Source organism: Leptinotarsa decemlineata, unplaced genomic scaffold (assembly GCF_025532065.1).
Source record: "Leptinotarsa decemlineata unplaced genomic scaffold, Ldec_3_MD MMD2_P_RNA_scaffold_9, whole genome shotgun sequence".
Classification (NCBI taxonomy): domain Eukaryota; kingdom Metazoa; phylum Arthropoda; class Insecta; order Coleoptera; family Chrysomelidae; genus Leptinotarsa; species Leptinotarsa decemlineata.
Genome location: NW_027412536.1, coordinates 9,725,781 through 9,744,653, shown reverse-complemented (window position 1 = coordinate 9,744,653; position 18,873 = coordinate 9,725,781). Strand labels below are relative to the sequence as shown.

Sequence of the window (18,873 nt, the reverse complement as noted above, 5' to 3'; positions counted from 1 at the left end):
GTGAAGGGGGACACACTACTGAAGGAGTACAAGTACTTCACTACTATGAACTCTCCCATATATAGAGACAGGCCCTCAACGTTTGGTTCGATAAAAAAATTACAATACCAATACTTGGAGAGCTTGAAGAGTTTCAAGAAAAAGACAGCGGCTGGGCGTTGAAGAAGATCGTGAACTTGGGTGTGAATATAAATAAGTTCACACCGCAGCTGGGGTCATCATTCATAGAACTTCCACCTCAAATTTTGCTGAAAAATGCTTGCATAAATGTAAAAAACGATGATGAGGCCTGCTTTGCATGGGCTGTTATCTCAGCACTTTATCCTGTGCAGAAAAGTGCTGACCGTACTTAATCATATCCTCATTATTATGAAGCATTGAAACTTGGAGGAATTCATTTCCCAATGACTGTTAGACAAAATATTCGTTGCTTCTCCACGCAACGCCAATGTTAATGATACACCCTTTTCTCCTGCATTCCATCCATTCGCTGGCCGCAGCTTCGAATTGTCGGCGGTAATTTGCCCAAGGAGTTTTTCGGTCGAACTGAGGCGGCTTCATGGAGAGCTTTCCTGGTTCAGTTCTTCCATGTTGAAACTCAGTTCCGGAATTAAGCTTTCGGTAACAGTTTCTGTGGTATGGACAGAATTTGCAACTTGCTAGTTGTTTCCTTCATCTTGCTGATTTCTGCCTGAACTCCTCCTTTGATTTCTTCTACTTCTGTATTTATTTACTTCCTTATTTTATCTATCTCTGTCTCGATGGTTCCTTTCTATCCTTTCTTCGAGTAGGCTCGCCACACTACAAAGCTCTTTCTTCAAGCCTTCTGTATTTTCTAGAAGTTCTTCTTTCGAACTAGTCGAATTATCTTAAAACTTATCTTCCAAACTTTTCGAATTTTCCAGAAGCTTATCTTCCAAACTCGTCGAGTTTTGTTGAAGTTTATCTTTTAAACTCTTCGAATTTTCCAGAAGTTTCTCCTCCAGACTTACCGAATTTTGTTGAAGTTCTTCTCTCAGCAATTTAGTATTCTCATCGAGTTTGCTCATTATAATGAACTCAAATCACCCCCAGACACTTCGAATAAATATGTTTCGGGATCTTCTCCTGATTCCGTCAAGTTATCCCACAGTCTTTTCTGGAGTACTGATTTCTTTCCAGAACAATCTAACTCTCTCTCCTCCAATTCTTGCTTCAATTCGGCAACTTTCAAGTCCACTAGGCGCACTTTCCTTGAACACTTTTTGTCTCTTGTTGTCTATTTTCCACAAAACTGAATATGTCCATTTATTTTAATCAAGTCCGAAACACTTATTTATTTTCACAAGTCTATTTTTCGCGAAAAAGGTCTATCAGTTTATGTTTCCGTAGTCCGGTACTGTCCACTTCGCGAAACACAACGAGTCACCAGTCTCTACGCGAACAAATAAGTCTTATGTCAATTTCACCGCAATACAAATATTGTCCACCACGCGGTCACAGATTTATTTTACAAATCCACTTCTGATCACCAATTGTAACAAATTAAAGAATTTACTGTCTTAAAAAAATGTATTTCTAACAATATTTCACTATCACTAAATAAATTATTTACAACACTCAGGACTTAATATATTTCCACTATTTGAATTCCTTGTTTAACCACTAGATTCACTTTCTGAATTCAACTACTCCTTCTGGATGGGAAGCCGGGCTGTTATATCGGTAAAGGTCCATCGTAGAATTCTGTATTCTGTTTGATACTCGCCTAGACTTTTCGCGGCGGTTTCAGATTGCATTCTTTCGCGGTGAGTCATGTATTTATTCGATGAATTGGCTGGCGTATGGGTCAGGGACGGCTTCAGAGTCGTTACAGTACGTTTATAGAAATATTCAAATATTTTATTACACAAAATACCAAAAAATAACTATATATCGAAAAAAAATTAAACGTGAAAAATGGATTAATAAAGGGCTTGTTTCTTCGAACAATAAAAAAAATCTATATCATGAACATTAAAAATATTTCGAAGATGCTGGAGAAAAACGACAATATAATTAATATCGTAATCACGTAAATAGACTGATCAAACTGAATAAGGAAATAAATAGGAGTAACTGTCAAACTACAAACTTATGGAAAATTGTAAATCCGAGACCTAAAAAATGATAAAAAATAAATAATAATGAAAATATACTCGTAACTGGTGTATGATAGCAAATACATTCAACTATAATTATGTCGATTTGTAGAAGTACATGCTAATTAAATTGAGAAGCCATCAAATCCACCACCAAAAAGGACATCAATGCAAGAAAGTATATTCCTCAAATCTGTAGACAAAAATGAAAATGTGAGTATCATAAATTCACTTAAAATGAACAAATCAATAAGTTTCGACGATACGACTGCAGAAACTTCAAAAGAAGTTTCTGAGAAAATATCGGAACAACTGGAACATCTCATCAATCAAATATATAAAACTGGCAAATGTCCATCTGAATTCAAAATTTCAATTGTTAGTCTGGTGTATAAAAAGGGAAACAAATCTCATACTTGTAACTATAGACCGATCTCTCTGATTACGGTCAATTAAATAGTTTTTGAAAAGTCACCAAAATCAAGACTGAATGATTTCCTTAATAAGATTAATGTAATATCATATCTGCAGTATGAGTTGACCAATGATACAATTTCCAAAATTACCAGTGAGATATATAAGTTGATGGAGGAAAGTAAACCAACCGCATGTGTGTTCCTGAATCTTGCAAAGGCTTTCGATCCTGCGGATCAATAGCTGTTTCTCAAATAATATGTGAGAATAGGAAATGGAATCAGCCAAGGGAAATTCATAAAATATGGAGTACCACAAGGTACAGTGCTAGGGTCATTACTTTTTTCATTATATATTAATAGTTTACTTACCACCCATGAAACTACAGGTCAAATTGTGAGCTTCGCTAATAATACTGTAATTCTATGCACTGCATAAACCTGGGAGAATCTCAAAATGAAAATGGAAAATGATCCGTTAAATATTGTCAATTGGTTTGACCATATGTTACCGTAAATTGTGAAACTTCTTATATACCTTTTTCGAGTTACAGAACCAACTCACCTAAATTTAAAAAACTCACATTGAGGAAAACCAATCAACAGTTTACCATCAAACAAGGAGAAAAAGTTTCATACCTATGGGTTATTATCGATTGTCATTTAAGATGGAATCACCATATCGACGAAGTAACTGAAAATTTAATTAAGACCAATATATAGATTCAAATGCTTCAATAGAATATTAGATGCTCCCTCAAAATTCTATGTTATGCTCTTGTGGAGTCACGAATGCGGTATAATATCATCCTTAGCTGGGGTAGTGTACTCACTACCCATCTTCAAAAACTTGAGATAATGCAGACAAAAAATTGATATAATTTACCAAAAAATATACGTATCCTCAAAAAAAATTGAGGTTGCATCTGTCCTCAGCGTCAGAAGGTTATATGTAAACGACAGCAATTTTCATAAAAAAATAAATACACCCTGCAACAGTTAGAGAGAATAGTTATAATTACAGACACCAATAAAATCGGTGGGACAACGATTTTTATTAGCAAATAGATTCTATATCGCTCCTAACGATATGCATAAAAATAATCTAATAAAAGTCAATTCGATGCCATTAATAAGAAATGTATTAAATAAGTAGATACGCAATGTAGATCACGAAGTCCTCTTAAATTTAATTGATGACTGATATATTATACAAGTTAGTTGATAAGTGTTGATATAAATACATTAGTTTGTGATTATTGAAATATTGTTGGAAATGAATTTGTTTAAGACAGTTAATTTATTAATTTGTCACAATTGGTGTCAGAAGTGGGATTTGTAAAATAAATCTGTGAACGCTTGGTGGATAATCATTGTATTGCGGGGAAATTGACTACAAGAATATTTGTTCGGGCAGAGAGATGGGTGATTCGTTGTGTTTCGCGAAGTGGAAGTACCGGACTACGGAAATATAAACTGATGGATCTTTCTTGCGAAAAATAGATTTGTGAAAGTAAATAAGTGTTTTCGGACTCGATGAAAATAAGTGTATATATACAGTTTTGTGGAAAATAGACAATAAGAGACAAAATGTGTTCGAGGAAAGTGCGCCTAGCGGACTTGAAAGTCGCCGAATTGAAGCAAAAATTGGAGGAGAGGGAGCTAGATTGTTTTGGAAAGAAATCAGTATTCCAGAAGAGAAATCAGGAGAAAATCCCGAAACATATTTATTCGAAGGTTCTGGGGGTGATTTGAGTTCGAAAATGAGTAAACTCGATGAGAATACCAAATCGCTGAAAGATGAACTTCGACAAAATTCGGAAATTACATACGATGTATTCGGAAATTCCGTATTTGCTGGTAAGTAAACATTATTCGAGCAAAGAGGAAACTTACGTAATATTCGTGTAGATTGTAATGTCACAGCTGGAGCATATTCGAATGGTGATGAAATTCACAATATCCTTGAATTTGATATTGACGTAGAGCCCGGATACAAACTCACCAAGGATCCACAAAATATTATATAGGTATATATGCCAATCCAGCTTGGCGGTCGTCAGTAGGTACCTCGACAATATAACTCTACACATATTGGTAAAAAATAATGGTCAAATTTGAATTAATGAAGCTGTAAAAATTACCCTTTTTCATATACTAATTCAAAACATCAAAAGCTGTCATTAGTGTATCATAAAAATGAGTGAAGGAATTGGAAAAAGATATATCAAATCGATGCAAAATTGAGCAGAAACAGTGGTGAGCAATGACCAATTTCATCTGTGAAATAAATCATTAAAAAACTGGAGCTGATGAGATTTTAACTCAGTACCTACTTGTTACTTCCTGACAGAGAGTATATTATAATAATTGATCAAACTATACATTTCACGATAATTGTTTCTAAAAAAATGGGATTGTGCTCCAATGGACAGCGATTGTAACAGCGGCAGCAGTTGAATCAGCTCAATATCATACACAATTGAAGAAGAGAAAATTTAAAAGTCGATTCATTTCATGGGCGTCCGCCAAACGAACAAGTTATATAATGAGCACTGGTAGCCTAAACTACCTCAAATCCATTGGTTTGAAGCTGTGAAGTAAACAAAAGCTGTAATATGGCTGCCATCACAGCAGGTGATGAATTGAAGGTTTTCGAGGAGCCCATGTTCGACCATTCCCTCCATTAGCCTCCTTGAGTATATATATATATATAAGCCAAATGGTTGGTATTATAAGAATTCGAATGAAATCAGAATCTCTATCAACTTTCAACATCTTATACACAATATTGCAAACAGTTACATTTATATCGAGGGAAATTTCACACCATCTGCTGTCACCAAGCAGTGTTACCTATCCAATAACTCCCTCGCCGATCTATTCGATGAAATTCGCTCTAAAATAGGTGGCGAGCAAGTGGCTGCACGCAAAATCCTAACTACCGATAGAATTGAGTCTTGATCTAAATAAACAAGATATATTGGATTACCTTTGAAGTACCTCATGGGTTTTGCTGAAGATTACAATAAAGGAATATTGAATGTGAAGCAAAAGCTCATTTTGATTATAGCGCGCTCATTAAAAAATTCCTTCATTGGGGAAGTCGATGCAGAAATGGTAATCAGTAAAATGAAATGGAGAATAAGGCATATTGGGCCGGAAGACCGCCAGAAACTGGAAATCTCGATATATCATTATTGGCTTCCAAAACACCTACCAATCGGAGAGTATGGCAAAGGATGTGACAAAATTCATACATCCATGTATTGATAATATTCGTATATCATTGAACTCTGAATTATATCAATATGAGCGTTAGATTCTGGATCTTGGTTGCTGTTTTGTTTTATGCTGTATTGTATAATAATTCCCTCAATGGCTTTGTTCAGTCTGGATTACTATAATATTGACATGTAAATTATTATAAAATATTCGATATTGATTTATAAAATACTCGATAATTTTTCTGATTTTTATTCACCAAACAAATAGATATAAGCAAATATCATTTCAGCATTATTTTGTTTATAATATATAAAACATATTTCAGATACTCCCAACGCCATTATCCGAAACCACATTTTCTCCCTCTTCACCATCCTCTACTGTCTCCTGCGACTTGAAACTCAATTGTTTATATTTCTTTCTGATATTCTGAGGTAGGTAGGTGTATATATGTAGGAAAGAAACGCCTCCAAGCCTGATTTGATCATCATGTTGCAAAACTCATCCAAATTGGGAGTCGCCTTCTTTGTGTTTGTCAGCTTAAAATTCAACTAATGAGTACAGTTTTCCTTCAATTGCTAGTTTATTTTCTCGTAAAGAAGCTCTCTTTTAATTATTTCTTGCTTCCTTTTGATAAGTAAGCAATGCTTTAAGTTCCCTCTATAAATCTTTGATCATAAAAATACTAGTTTCATTTTTCTAACTGTTTAAAACATCTTTGCATATTGTAGTGAAAAACTTCACGATCATATGTAAAACTAAAATAAGATGTTACCTTATCTTCCTTATTTTATTGGCACTTGGCTTCAGCTTCCAATATCGGTGCTATATGACCTGCTCTCTTCCTATTATGTCTTTGTCCTGGGGGTGCAGAGGTCTTTTATTTCACACAATACTTTACTCCTTATTAATACCTCTTGATTTCATAAATTGTTGCTAGCCCGTGCTAATGGCATGATCTTCCGTTTCCTCGGCAAACAGAGCAAAATGTCCATACTCTTTGCCGGGAAACGGAAACTCAAGAAAGATGTTTGTGATAACAAATAATACCATAAATGTCAACTTGTCATTCCGAATAGAATTGAGCGTTCGTTGAATATATTTTGCTTCATGAAATTTCTAATCACGTGGTATCAAATCTATGTCTACATATTTAGTCGCATAGGAATTTCGCTTTTCAAAACTCGCCAACTGCCATCGAGGTCAAATTTTTCTCAGACAACTCTCAGTTCAACAACAAAAAATGCAATGTTAATATTACTCGTACTTTGCTCACAGAATTAGGAATGTGTCAAATTTCACTAAATATTACAATCTATTCAGAAATATTTGTGTAAATCAAATTTTCACTCCGCCATCATGGTATGGCGGAATGAAAATTCATTACGTCTTGACGTAATAAATTGAGAAAATTCTGAAATCAAAAAAGCCAAAGTTGACGATCGAAAGTTCAAACAGCAAAAGGCACCCTATCCTGTATACAAAATGAATTTTTATCTTGCTTTTTTTGATGCCTGGCAACGATTCTTATATATATTTTCATTTTCTTGACATAAATGTCAAAAATTGATATTTCAAAAGCGAGAAATATTTTTAAAAGCAAATAATCTTATACAATCAATCAATTAATGGTAAGTTGCATTATCTCATTCATGAAACTGAAAATTCGCCCATTCCAAATTATGAATTCTATATTTTTTTTTTCAAGTAACTATGTTGGTAGATAATTGTTCTTTTTATGACATATGACTTCTGTCACAAGTTGTAAGTCTTTATTTTCAGGCTTGTGGTAGTTGTGGTTCGGCTTCGACAGCATCTTCGATTAAAATGTCTACAAATTGTGTGGAAAATGAGGTGAATATATCATACATTTTTATTGAAACACAATGGATCAGCTATTTTTTTTTTATTTCATTGCTTTGGTTAAGGTTTGTTACCGTGGTAACAAAATCTACAGGAGTGCCATGTTGTAAAAAACCTAATTTTTTATAAAAGCATAGTTGGCTGAGAATACATTAGAAATTTGAGTTTATTTAACAAATGACTTCATTGCAGGTTCAAGTCGAAGTAAATGACCATAAGAACGACAAGGAGTTCGATATTCCCATGGACTTTTCCATAAAACATCCCCTACAAAGCTGCTGGACACTTTGGTATTATGAAAATGATAGATCTTTGTCATGGGAGCAAAACCAAAAGGAAATTGCATCCTTCCAAAATGTAGAGGACTTCTGGAGGTGACAGTTAAAGAAACATTTCACTAAATTAAATCTAAACTTTCAATGTTTTTCAGCCTCTACAACCATATCAAGCCTGCTAGTGAATTGAGACAAGGTACAGATTACTCCTTGTTTAAGAAGGGAATAATGCCCATGTGGGAAGATGATAGCAATAAAAGAGGGGGTAGATGGTTGTTCAGCCTGGACAAGAAACAGAGAAATAACGAATTGGATCGGTATTTCCTGGATATAGTAAGTCAATTAACAAATTAAGTCATTTAGATTTTTTAAAAGTTTGCAAAGTACTTTAGTGTGAATGAAAATTCTTTCGAACCCATCAGTGGGTTTAGGAGAAAATTATTATGATTTGTTATCAGGTCGAACAGTCTTATTATGTAACTCACAACAATGTTTAGTAAATATTTTCAATAAATTATGGGTATTTGTGTCAAATGGTGTTCTGAAACTATTTGAATCTTTATAATAGTGGGTGTACGCAGAAGTAGGCTTGATTCAGTTAGTAAAGGACTTCAAGTTGGTTTTTAAAATTTGTAAATATGAAATACGTTAATACTTGAGCCATGGATAATGACATCTATATACGACTAAGCATTTTTTTCATAGCGATCCCAATGAACAGTTTCAGGCTTCCGGCCTTCGTTAGATAGCAAATTGTTCAGTAATGCTCTTATTAGTGATTGAAAAGTTCGGAAACACGATAAGATCTGTTCAATCTTCGAGAGTTCTTCATGTCAGAGTTGTTTTTTTTTGAATTAGATTGTGTTCTGCGATTATTAATGATAAAATGACAAAAACAATGTGTTTAAAATCAACATTCTGAAATATTTCATACAGCTTTCAACAATAACTTGTTTTATTCAAAACAGCGCTCCTAAACATCAGAACTGCAACACTCTTCTTGACCCGTATTCCACCAACTAATTTGACCTCATCAGATGACTAGACTAAAATAAATCTAACTTAGCATGAGAAATGAAAATTTCTATGATTTAGTACTACTTTTATTTGTAACTATCATTACTGCAGTTTCGTCATATATGGACATTTTCAAACTAATACAATAAAACTGAAAATAAATAATAATGTTAACCCTTATATAACTAAACACCACTGTAGGCAAAATCCTCGTTGAAAAACAACTTGAAATTTGTAATATAAATAATGTCTCCCCTGCTGCTAAATCTGAATTGCTGAAAGCCATTATATGTAAAACTAATAAAAGAAAAAATATACCAACGACTTGGAGTGCTGTGAAAGCACTGAGCTCTGAAATGTGTGTGCTTTGGGAACCACTGAATGAGAATTTTTTAGTGACTCGATTGCTACCCCATAATGGCAAATCTCCCGTAGGGGAGGGGCGGAATAACGTTCGAGATTTTCAAACACCTGCCTGAGAACGGGCTTCTTTACCTATGTTCGCTCTTCAACAGAATTTATGAAACTAAAACAGGGCTAATTCCCTCTGCCTGGGGTGAAGTCATTATGACTATGCTGCACAAAAAGGTACTGGTGGAGGTCCTCCAAATTATCATAGTACTGCACTCGTGAATTGCTGCACGAAGTTATTCACTTCTATTCTGAAAAACAGGCTGTCCAATTGGAGTGACACCAATGAAATCAAATCTGAGTGCTAGGCTGGCTTTCTTACTTCGTGTGGTTGTACTGACCATGTCTTCATACTAAACTTATTAATTCAATTACAACAAAAGAGGCTTCTACTCTGTTGAAAACACACTGCAGAAACTTTTCTCTCTAGGGGTCAGTTCCAATTTCACTTGTGTTCTGAGAAACTTTTATAACATCGCTACATTTAAAGTTGAAGTCAACCAACAGCTGACTAAGAAGTTCGATGTTTCTTCAGGGGTTCTACAAGGGGAATCACTCTGCCCCAGTTTATTTTCGCTTTTCTTTGCCTATATGGATTTTTTTCCCGCGATCGTGGCGCAAGAGAAATATATGTAAACAGTCAGATTGACATAGTTTTCCTTCTGTATGCTGACAATGTAATTATGCTAGGTGACTCACCAATTAATCACTCTAGGAAACTAAAGATATTGGAAGAATACTATGACCTACATGTGCTTGCTATCTGTCAATACCAACAAATCCAAAATAATGCGGTTTTCAAAAAGTGGATTCAAGAAAGTCTATAATCATCGTTTTTCTCTTAAATTGCAGTGAAATTGAAATTGTGAATAAGTACACGTATCTTGGAGTTGAATTCCTTTCTTCATCCCTATTTAAAGAATTGGCACACACATCAAAATTTAAACTGGCATTCAGAACCAAGGTTAAAGTGAACTCATGAAAGGCTAGAAGCCGCTTGTTTAACTCGATTGTTGAGAGTATTTTAGCTTCCTTGATGCCAGTCTGGGCTTTAGCTATACTGATATAATCAAGAGGGGGTCCAAGATAGGGTTTTCAAGCGACTGATCAGACTTCCGCATTTCAGTGTCCGGCTCAAAACAGGCCTAATCCACATATCATTCACGGTTTTCAAGCATTCCCTAACCTGGCTTATAAAGATCCTACAAATGGGTGAAAAAAAAAATCCGAAAAAATGTTTCCGCAGCCAATTTTTGATTCCATCTCATGACGTTAGCTTCAACTAGGCGAGTCATTACGTTTGTTTTTTGATTAGATAAATTGCGTAGATCTATGAAATCAGTTAGATCCACGGTTACTCAAAAGAAACACGCAATATCTCTTAGATAAATATAAACATTTCTGCTATGAATCAGACCTGAATAAATACACTTCTTCCAGATACTTACTTTTTAGGGGATCATAACAAACAGTGCCCAATGTACATCAAAATGCCTATCGCTCAATTGTTCCATACATACATTCAGTACTATTGCACAACTACGACTCTCTAATGTGAAAGAACTGAGAATAACGCATAAAAATATTCACCATCATGTTGATTTAACTGAATTTTGTACACTTTGTAACCTAAAATAACCCCAAACATTGGAACATTTATTTTTCACCTGTCCCATCCTCAACTCTCTGAAACCTGACTGTCACTCCCTAGAAAATATGATCTCACTGAGTGAAACTCCCACCAACACCACATTGTCTGAGGCCAAAATTGTTGATCAGTTCACGATGGAAGTAATGAGACTACGATCTTTGATCAATGAATAGATTGAACCAATACTGTATGTTAGTAAGACTGATGTTGTTAATCCTTCTTTACACGTCCAAAACACCAATGTTATCATACTATTTAGGTTTAAGCTAGAATTTTTATGGTGGTTGAAATCTTTTTTTTTCTTTTTCTGCCCAGAAGAAATTTTTTATTTTTATTCAAGGAAAACTGTACGCCACCAATTTGTTATACTTTTTGATCGTAAGAAACAATAAATGAATAATGATAAAAAAAATAACAGCGGTACTTAACTCAATTGAGTACCTGAAATTTGTTCACCTGTGACAATGTGGGTAGACTGATCTGAAAATCGACCAATAGACTAGTTCAATTTGATCATTCAGCGGGTTACATCTGCAATGCTTATGCTGGTTATCGACTAATTTATTAACGTCCTCGGCATTTTTTGCATTAATTTCCTCCTAGTATAAGTAATTAGATCTTTCTTATAACACCATATGTAATGAATGATCATTGAGGATTATTTAATTTTTTGTCATGTGAGAAAGTTAAGATAAATGTTTTCAAAAGATACTGAATTCATATTACTTTTCTGTTTTAGATTTTGTGTGTTATTGGAGAAGATTTCGATAATGCAGATGAGATTTGTGGAGTTGTGGTTAACATTAGGCAAAAAGGAGATAAAATTGGTGAGTAGTATCCAGGAATCTACTTAAAATATTCACATAAGGCCGCAATCTTGAATTGAAATTTCAATTGACAGTACAAATTAAAATCAATATTGCGGCATTATGACGTCATTTATAGAAGTATTGTCGAACAACTTGATGTAGTGAGAAACAAAAGACAAAGTTTGCTTATATTTTAAGGAAAAATTCAAGAATTGAAAATTTTTCACCAATTCACATACTTTCATCATTTCTTTTACTTTTTTCATTTAATTTGTTTTAAAATTTCAATAGAAAGTGATATTTTTAAGCATTCACATTTATAAATCTTTTACTATCAAAAATATCAGAGATCCTATGCAGTTCATTTTTCTGTGCAAGTGAAAAAGTGAGTAAGTATTTACTTACTATTAATGAGATAGAGCAGCTTTGAAACTTTCACTTCTTCACTAGCACAGATAAATGAACTGCACAATATCTTTAAAAAATTTTTGTAGTAAGAGAGGTACATTCTTATATTGAGGTTTAAAAAATACCAAATACCAGTTGTCAATTTTTTTCTCTCGAATTTGGCGTCACAAACTGGATGGGCGGCGACAATAATTTCAGTATGTACAAGTAATTGTTTGACTAAAATGCATTAACCCCAACACCAGTATTTTCTATTAGTTTGGTGATGTTTATTTTAATTATTTATTGTGTGTGAACAAATATTGATAAGATATCATCAATATTGAATCAAACTTATAATAATTGGAAATTAGAGTGTCAATCATGATAAGATAATGAATAAATCCTTTGAATTATAACTCCAAAGTTCTCCATTGAATTTTGTCCACTAAATATGTACACCAAAATATTTCTATTAACTTTTTCTTATTGAAAATAGGGTAAATTTCATCATGAACACAAATTATTCTTGTAATTGTGATCTTAGGTTTCTGTTTTTATATTTTCTTTAAAAGTTTTTTGTTCCATTCTGCACATAAATTGATTATATATTTGAAAAGAGAGTTGAAAAATTTATTTCAGGCATAAGCCAGAGTCACAGCTAGTAGGTTATATTTCTACTTGTTGATTAGATTTACTTCACCTCTACTCTATATATTCCTCATAGCAGATGATACTTTTTTACACTCCATATCAATAGTTATCTCCCTTCTTAACAGCGTTTACTAACATACCCGGTAGCAACTTCTCTATCAATTACTTCAATATCAGAGGACTAAACTCAAATTTTATGTTGATGCATCATGTTTTTCAAACAAATGGTTCTCATATTCTGGCAGTAACCGAAACCAAAGACAAGCCCTGTCAACTTTCTATATATAGGCTATGATCTCCATTCCCGATTTAGATATAAGTTTGGAATTTCTCTCTTCATATGAAGTGATGGATGAAGTCGTTACTATGTGGTATGAAATCACCATGAAAAATAAGAAATGAAACTCTATGTTTTAACCACTTTTATTTATAACTTACATTACTGCAGCTTCCAATGTCCTATGACATTTTGAAACTTATACAATAAACTAACAATAGTTCATTACATTAGCCCTTATATACCACCCCTCTAGGTACTAATAGAGGTACTTGGCTTGATTGAGTACCTGAATTTATAGTTTACAATGCGGATGTGCCAATTTAAAAACCGGTGAGTAAACTAAATCAATTTGATCATTTAACAGGTTGAACCCGCAATGTTAATGCTTATGAATTTCTAAGGATTCCAAATAATCAAGTTTGCAACTCTTCCTTGCATAGTGCAAAATTTCTATATTGTCTGTATTGTTTAGATTCGGAAACTTATGGTTGCATCCCAAGGAATGGTTTGGAAACGTTGAATAATTTTTACCTAGTCTGAAGGACCTTTCATGTTCAGCATACCATTTTGAGAAATTTTAACCACATTGTCCGAAATAAACACTATTACACTCCGAATACTTAAGCTTATAAACTCCAGATTTCTTCAACTTGTCCACTTTATCTTTGGCAATGAAAAGGAAATCAGATAACCTGGCATGTGCTCTATATGCCACTTCCACATTGTTTTCTCTGAAGAAACCCGCAATTTTTTCTATTCTTTTACCAAAATATATTATCCATTTCTTGGTTTCTGATTGTTTGATCTGGGGGTATATTAATCTGAAAGTAAATTTACGGCTTTGTTTTCTGACTAACTTCTTCTGGATTGTGTCTGCATTGAAACCATTATTATGGCCTCTGCATCTGTAGAGTAGGAAGGATGAGTGTAAGCTCACAGCACTTAGGCCACATGTGACCCATTGTACATCCTCCTGAGGAGTTGTCCTCCTAGGTCATCGTCCATCATGTCCTTTTCAGGAAGGTGGACAGGTCACTGGGAGACATCTCCTTTATATCGGCAGGTGAAGGCCAAGACTCGCCGAACACACACTTTCTTATTTACGATAACTCCGGGCACTCGCACAGGACATGTCTGGCAGTCTCATCTTCCTGTTCACACATCCTACATAGAGATGTGTCCACTAGCCCCATATTATGGAAGTGTTTCCTTAGTTGACAGTGGCCAGTCAGAAATCCTACTATTAGGCGTAGATTTTTCCTGGTCATCGCCAGATATTTCTTCGGCGCCAGCTTCCCAGGGTCGCCCAAGGTGATCCTGGTAAGATTATGTCCTTTGATTCCATCCCATCTATTTAAGGGTTGAGCATGAGTGTAACATTTGACTAGTTCCACAATTGTCGAAGTCATCAGGCCGTAGGTGCCACTGGGTCCTAAAATTCTCAGTCCAGCCGCTTCCTTCGCTAAAGAGTCGGCAATGCGATTACCTTTACTCCTGTCGTGCACTTTAACCCACCTCAGGATAATGTTATTATCTACCGTCTGCATAAATCCGTATTGCATTTGTATCATCTGACTCAATGTTTTGCTTAATTTGTATTTTGTAGGGTTTATTAAACACAAACCTGGGTTCAATTCCATCGCTTGTTGTCTGCAGCAGAGGTTGCACAGTAAGCATTCCCCGCCATAGGCCCAGCCTCAATTGACAAATTTCTACTTCAAAGCCGTAAGCAATCGTACCATGGCATTAACGCAACCTCCTTAACGTACAGATCCAGAGAGGTCAGATCCGTGATTAATTCCATTGCCGCAGTTGGTGTTGTTCTCATGGCTCCTGTGATGTTTAAACAAGCCAGTCGCTGTATTTGATATAATTTTTAGATGGCCTTTGCTTGTAGAACTTTCGGTCTCCATGAAATGGCTCCATACGATAACATAGGTCTTATTATTGCAGTGTAGATCCAGGTGACCACACGGGGTGAAAAACCACAAGCGCGTCCCACTGTCCTCCGGCATTGCTCATAAGCCACATATGCTCTTTTTGCTGTATTCTGTAGATGCGAGTTCCATGTTAGCTTCCTGTCGAGGATAGTACCAAGGTATTTTACCTCTTCAGAGAAGTTTAGTTTGCTTTTTTTAAGTCCGTTATACTTCTTTTTCTGGTGAAAAGGACCATCTCAGTCTTCTTGGGATTGATCAACAGTGAGTGTTCCTTGCAGCATGTTTCTATTAATATGAGCCCATCCTGCCCTCAATCGCTCAGTGTGTTTACAAATTTGCCAGTCTGCAAGATAACTATGTCATCTGCGTATGCAATTGTGTAGAATTCATTTTTGTTAAGGTGATCAATCAGGGTATCCAGAACTATGTTCCAGAGAAGGGGGGGATAAGACCCCTCCCTGTGGACATCCTCATGACCGGTCCTTTCACTGTGATGTCTTCTGCATTAATACTTATTGCTCTACTAGATAGCATCTTGAGAGTCCATTCTCCCACTACCAGAGTACATTCCTGGCGTGTAGTTGCTGGGTGATTGTTGGAAAGGTTGTTTTATCAAACGCTCCCTCGATATCTATGAATTTACCCAGGGTGGATGGATTCTTTGTTGTCCAATGATCTCTTGATTCTGCCAATCACATGTTGAAGGGCCGAATCAGTAGACCTTCCCGGAGTAGACCTTCCCGGAGTGGGTTGTGAGTTCACACTCACTTCTCTCCACTTAATGGGAATATATCTCATAGCTAGAGAGGCTCTGAATATTCCAACCAGGTGCGGCATAAGAGTGTCCAGTCCCCACTGAAGTAGGGCTAGTCTTATACCGTCAGGTCCTGATGACTTGAAGGGGGAAAAGCCCGATATAGCCCATCTTATTTTGTCCTCATCAATTACTGCACTAGCAGATTGCGAGTCGTATTGTGAAGGGTTTGGTGGTACATCCGTCCAGTTCGTCGTTCCAGGAAAGACAGAACCTGGGAAGTGAGTTTCCATAAGAATCTCAGCACTCTCCTGGAGGTTGACGGCTTTGTCGCCATTTTCCCTCGTCAAGATGCCGATACTCTTATGGTGGTCATTTGAGAGTGCCTTCTGTAGCCTAGAAGCTAGTGGGAAGTCTTCGACTGCCCCACAATAGGCTCTCCAGGCATCTCTTTGCTTTCGTCTGCAGACTTTTTTGAACTCTCTGAGGTTGGCTTGATATATACCCCAGTCCTCTTCGAGTCTTGTATGTTTTGCCTTGTTAAAAGTTGTTCTCGCTGTCTTCCTGAGGTGTTCCAATTCAGGGCACCACCATGTGTTGGTTGTGCCATCTGTTTGAACCATCCTCATCGGACAGGATTCCTTGTAGGCAATGTCTATTTTGTTGTGGATGGATACTGTGTACCTTTCCAGTTCTTCAGTGTTGCCAGGAGTCAGGACCTCTGTTTCCTGCAGAGCTCCTCTTAAGAGTCGATTATACAGAGCTACATCCGTCCTCTTCTGGTCACGGGATTTTACAATCGTCCTGAGATCCTGGTTTACCGTATAGGTCAGCCAGCGATGGTCTATTTGTATAGCTAGGGAAATTAAAATAATTATACAGTTAGGTCATTTCCTCATTTCTCATTTTACAAATGAGTTATCCCAGTGCGGAAATATCTGTATTTGTTGATCTCAATATCCACAATATCAATCGTCTTAAATTTTCAAATATCAATGATGAGCAAGCCTAATTGCAAGGCTTTTGCAATTAGCAGCAGTCTTACTCAGAATGAAAACGAGCCGACAAGGATTCCTGACGTAGATGGAGAATGCTAGTCTTCTAGGTATGTTAGCGAAGCATAAAAACTCAAAGTCGTCTCCACAATTTATTATCACCCTCAGATGTTGGAACGGTAAAACCATCAATCAGTATATGTTTCGAACCTATAAAGGTTCATCAGTTATTTATTCAAAAATTATGGAGAAGAAAATATTTCATAATGGAGAAAAAAAAATTGTCACGTTACCAATGAATAACTGGTCACAAAGACATGTTGATAGTAATGAAAACATTTTTTTTAATATTTAGTAAACAACGGAAGTTTATAACGACTTCCGTCGATCTATTTCTTCTTGGTTGAGTAAAATTCAACCCTTAAATCTCAGATGGAACATGTAGCCAAATTTAGAAAGACATTCAGTGCCTTCACAAATTGAGTGGGCATACTTGGAGACTGGCTGTAAATCAAATTTTCTAGTAGTGTAGGTGATTTACACCTACAGTGTAGGTGGTTGAGACTACTCCCCACTACTCAAATCACCTACAGTGTTGGAGATTTGATTTGCCCACGAAAGGGCATTGGTGAAAGGAATTCCATTTTCAATTATCGACTTCATGTTGATGATAGACACTACCTTGCACTGACGAGTGGCTAAACAGCCCGAAACTGGTCTGCAAGTGTGTTCCAATAATTGAAAGTCAATTTCGGCAACTGTATCGCCAAAAGCATATTCCGTGTTAGGAATCGCACGTTAAAAGGTAAGACCTCGTTAATCCTTAGCTCGTACAAGTTTCGACTTCTGAGGGTTGTCGTTCGTAGGGGTGCGACAGCTGGTTAACGGAAAAACAGATTTTAAACAGATTTTTTTAAACAGATATGCAGGAATAACTTCTGTGAAGAATCCTGCACTGACACCTGTCGGATATAATCCAACGCCCTTCGTGGTATTAGTCAGGGGAGTAGTTTTTTTTCTTATAGGTGTCAGTCCATTAACCTACAATGATTTGAGACTGGCCTGAACGAATTATTCTTTAAGATAATTTGACATATTCGGTGGCCAATCGAAGGAGGAATCCCCGAAATGAATTAATGAAAAACAAAACTATGGAAGTTGCTGTGTTTGGTTAAGTCAGTATCAATCCTACGTTAAGTACTAGGCAATTATATACAGTTTCTGATATGAGTCTTATGAGTATTTAATATTCCGTTCTATTTCACTCCAAATATTTCTCATAAGTATTACTTGAGAAATATCAATTTATCTATACTGATTAAAGTGAACATAAACGAATGCATACCTGTATATTTCACTAGTAAAAACTTCGGTAGGCATACATTTTTCATGTTTGGCCTGATAACTGCACTGAGGATAGATATGACACATTTTACTTCAATATTTGCTCTGAACTTGAAACCTGATTGCTTTCATGGTATATCGGTTTCTTTCAAATTTTTCCTCATTCATAAACATGATTCTTTCATTTTGTTCTTGTGTTCATCAGTGCCTTGAAAGCTTGTTTCTATTCATACTCCACTTGACTGTGTCAAATCTCCTACTGAAGAGTGAATTAATTCTCTTTTTGCGGGCAACACTAAAGTTTTTTGTATTTTTATTGGTCTTTCCTCCCATTAATTTTTTTTTTACTCAAATAAAAATGTTGGTATTCTGAGTCTACATCTAAAACATTTCTTTTATTAAATTACAAGGAAGAATAACTTCTGCTATCTCATGCTTGTTGTCCTTTTCCTCGAATATTTTCATGAGACTAACCGTTTCTACTTTTATGTTTCTAGGGGTATGGACTGCTGATGCACAGAATAGTGTTGCAGTATTAGAAATTGGCAGAAAACTGAAAGAGAGGCTACATATTCAATCAAGAACTGTTCTAGGCTATCAGGTACACAAAGATACCATAGAAAAGACTGGGTCAGTCTCCAAATTCTCATATACTGTTTAGAATGCTGCAGACAGTTCCCATTCTTTTGTTAATTAACCTTTAATAGTAATATTAAATTTTTTTATGAATTA

At 35.6% G+C, this 18,873-nt stretch overlaps 1 protein-coding gene and 1 long non-coding RNA gene across 2 annotated transcripts; one reads left to right on the top strand and one right to left on the bottom strand.

Annotated features, from left to right (window-relative positions):
- Nucleotides 1–6,206: 6,206 nt before the first annotated feature.
- LOC111504650 (uncharacterized) lies at nucleotides 6,207–7,256 on the bottom strand. Its single transcript, XR_002722032.2, has 2 exons — nucleotides 6,537–7,256; nucleotides 6,207–6,300 (listed from the first exon to the last, which is right to left on the bottom strand). It is a non-coding gene; the product is annotated as an uncharacterized lncRNA (long non-coding RNA).
- A 19-nt stretch (nucleotides 7,257–7,275) lies between these two features.
- LOC111504656 (eukaryotic translation initiation factor 4E) lies at nucleotides 7,276–18,873 on the top strand. The gene is made up of 6 exons (XM_023159320.2): nucleotides 7,276–7,392; nucleotides 7,544–7,615; nucleotides 7,817–7,998; nucleotides 8,055–8,232; nucleotides 11,718–11,805; nucleotides 18,639–18,873. Exons 1-6 carry the CDS (start codon nucleotides 7,390–7,392, stop codon nucleotides 18,800–18,802), a joined length of 687 nt encoding a protein of 228 aa, XP_023015088.1. The 5' UTR covers nucleotides 7,276–7,389; the 3' UTR covers nucleotides 18,803–18,873.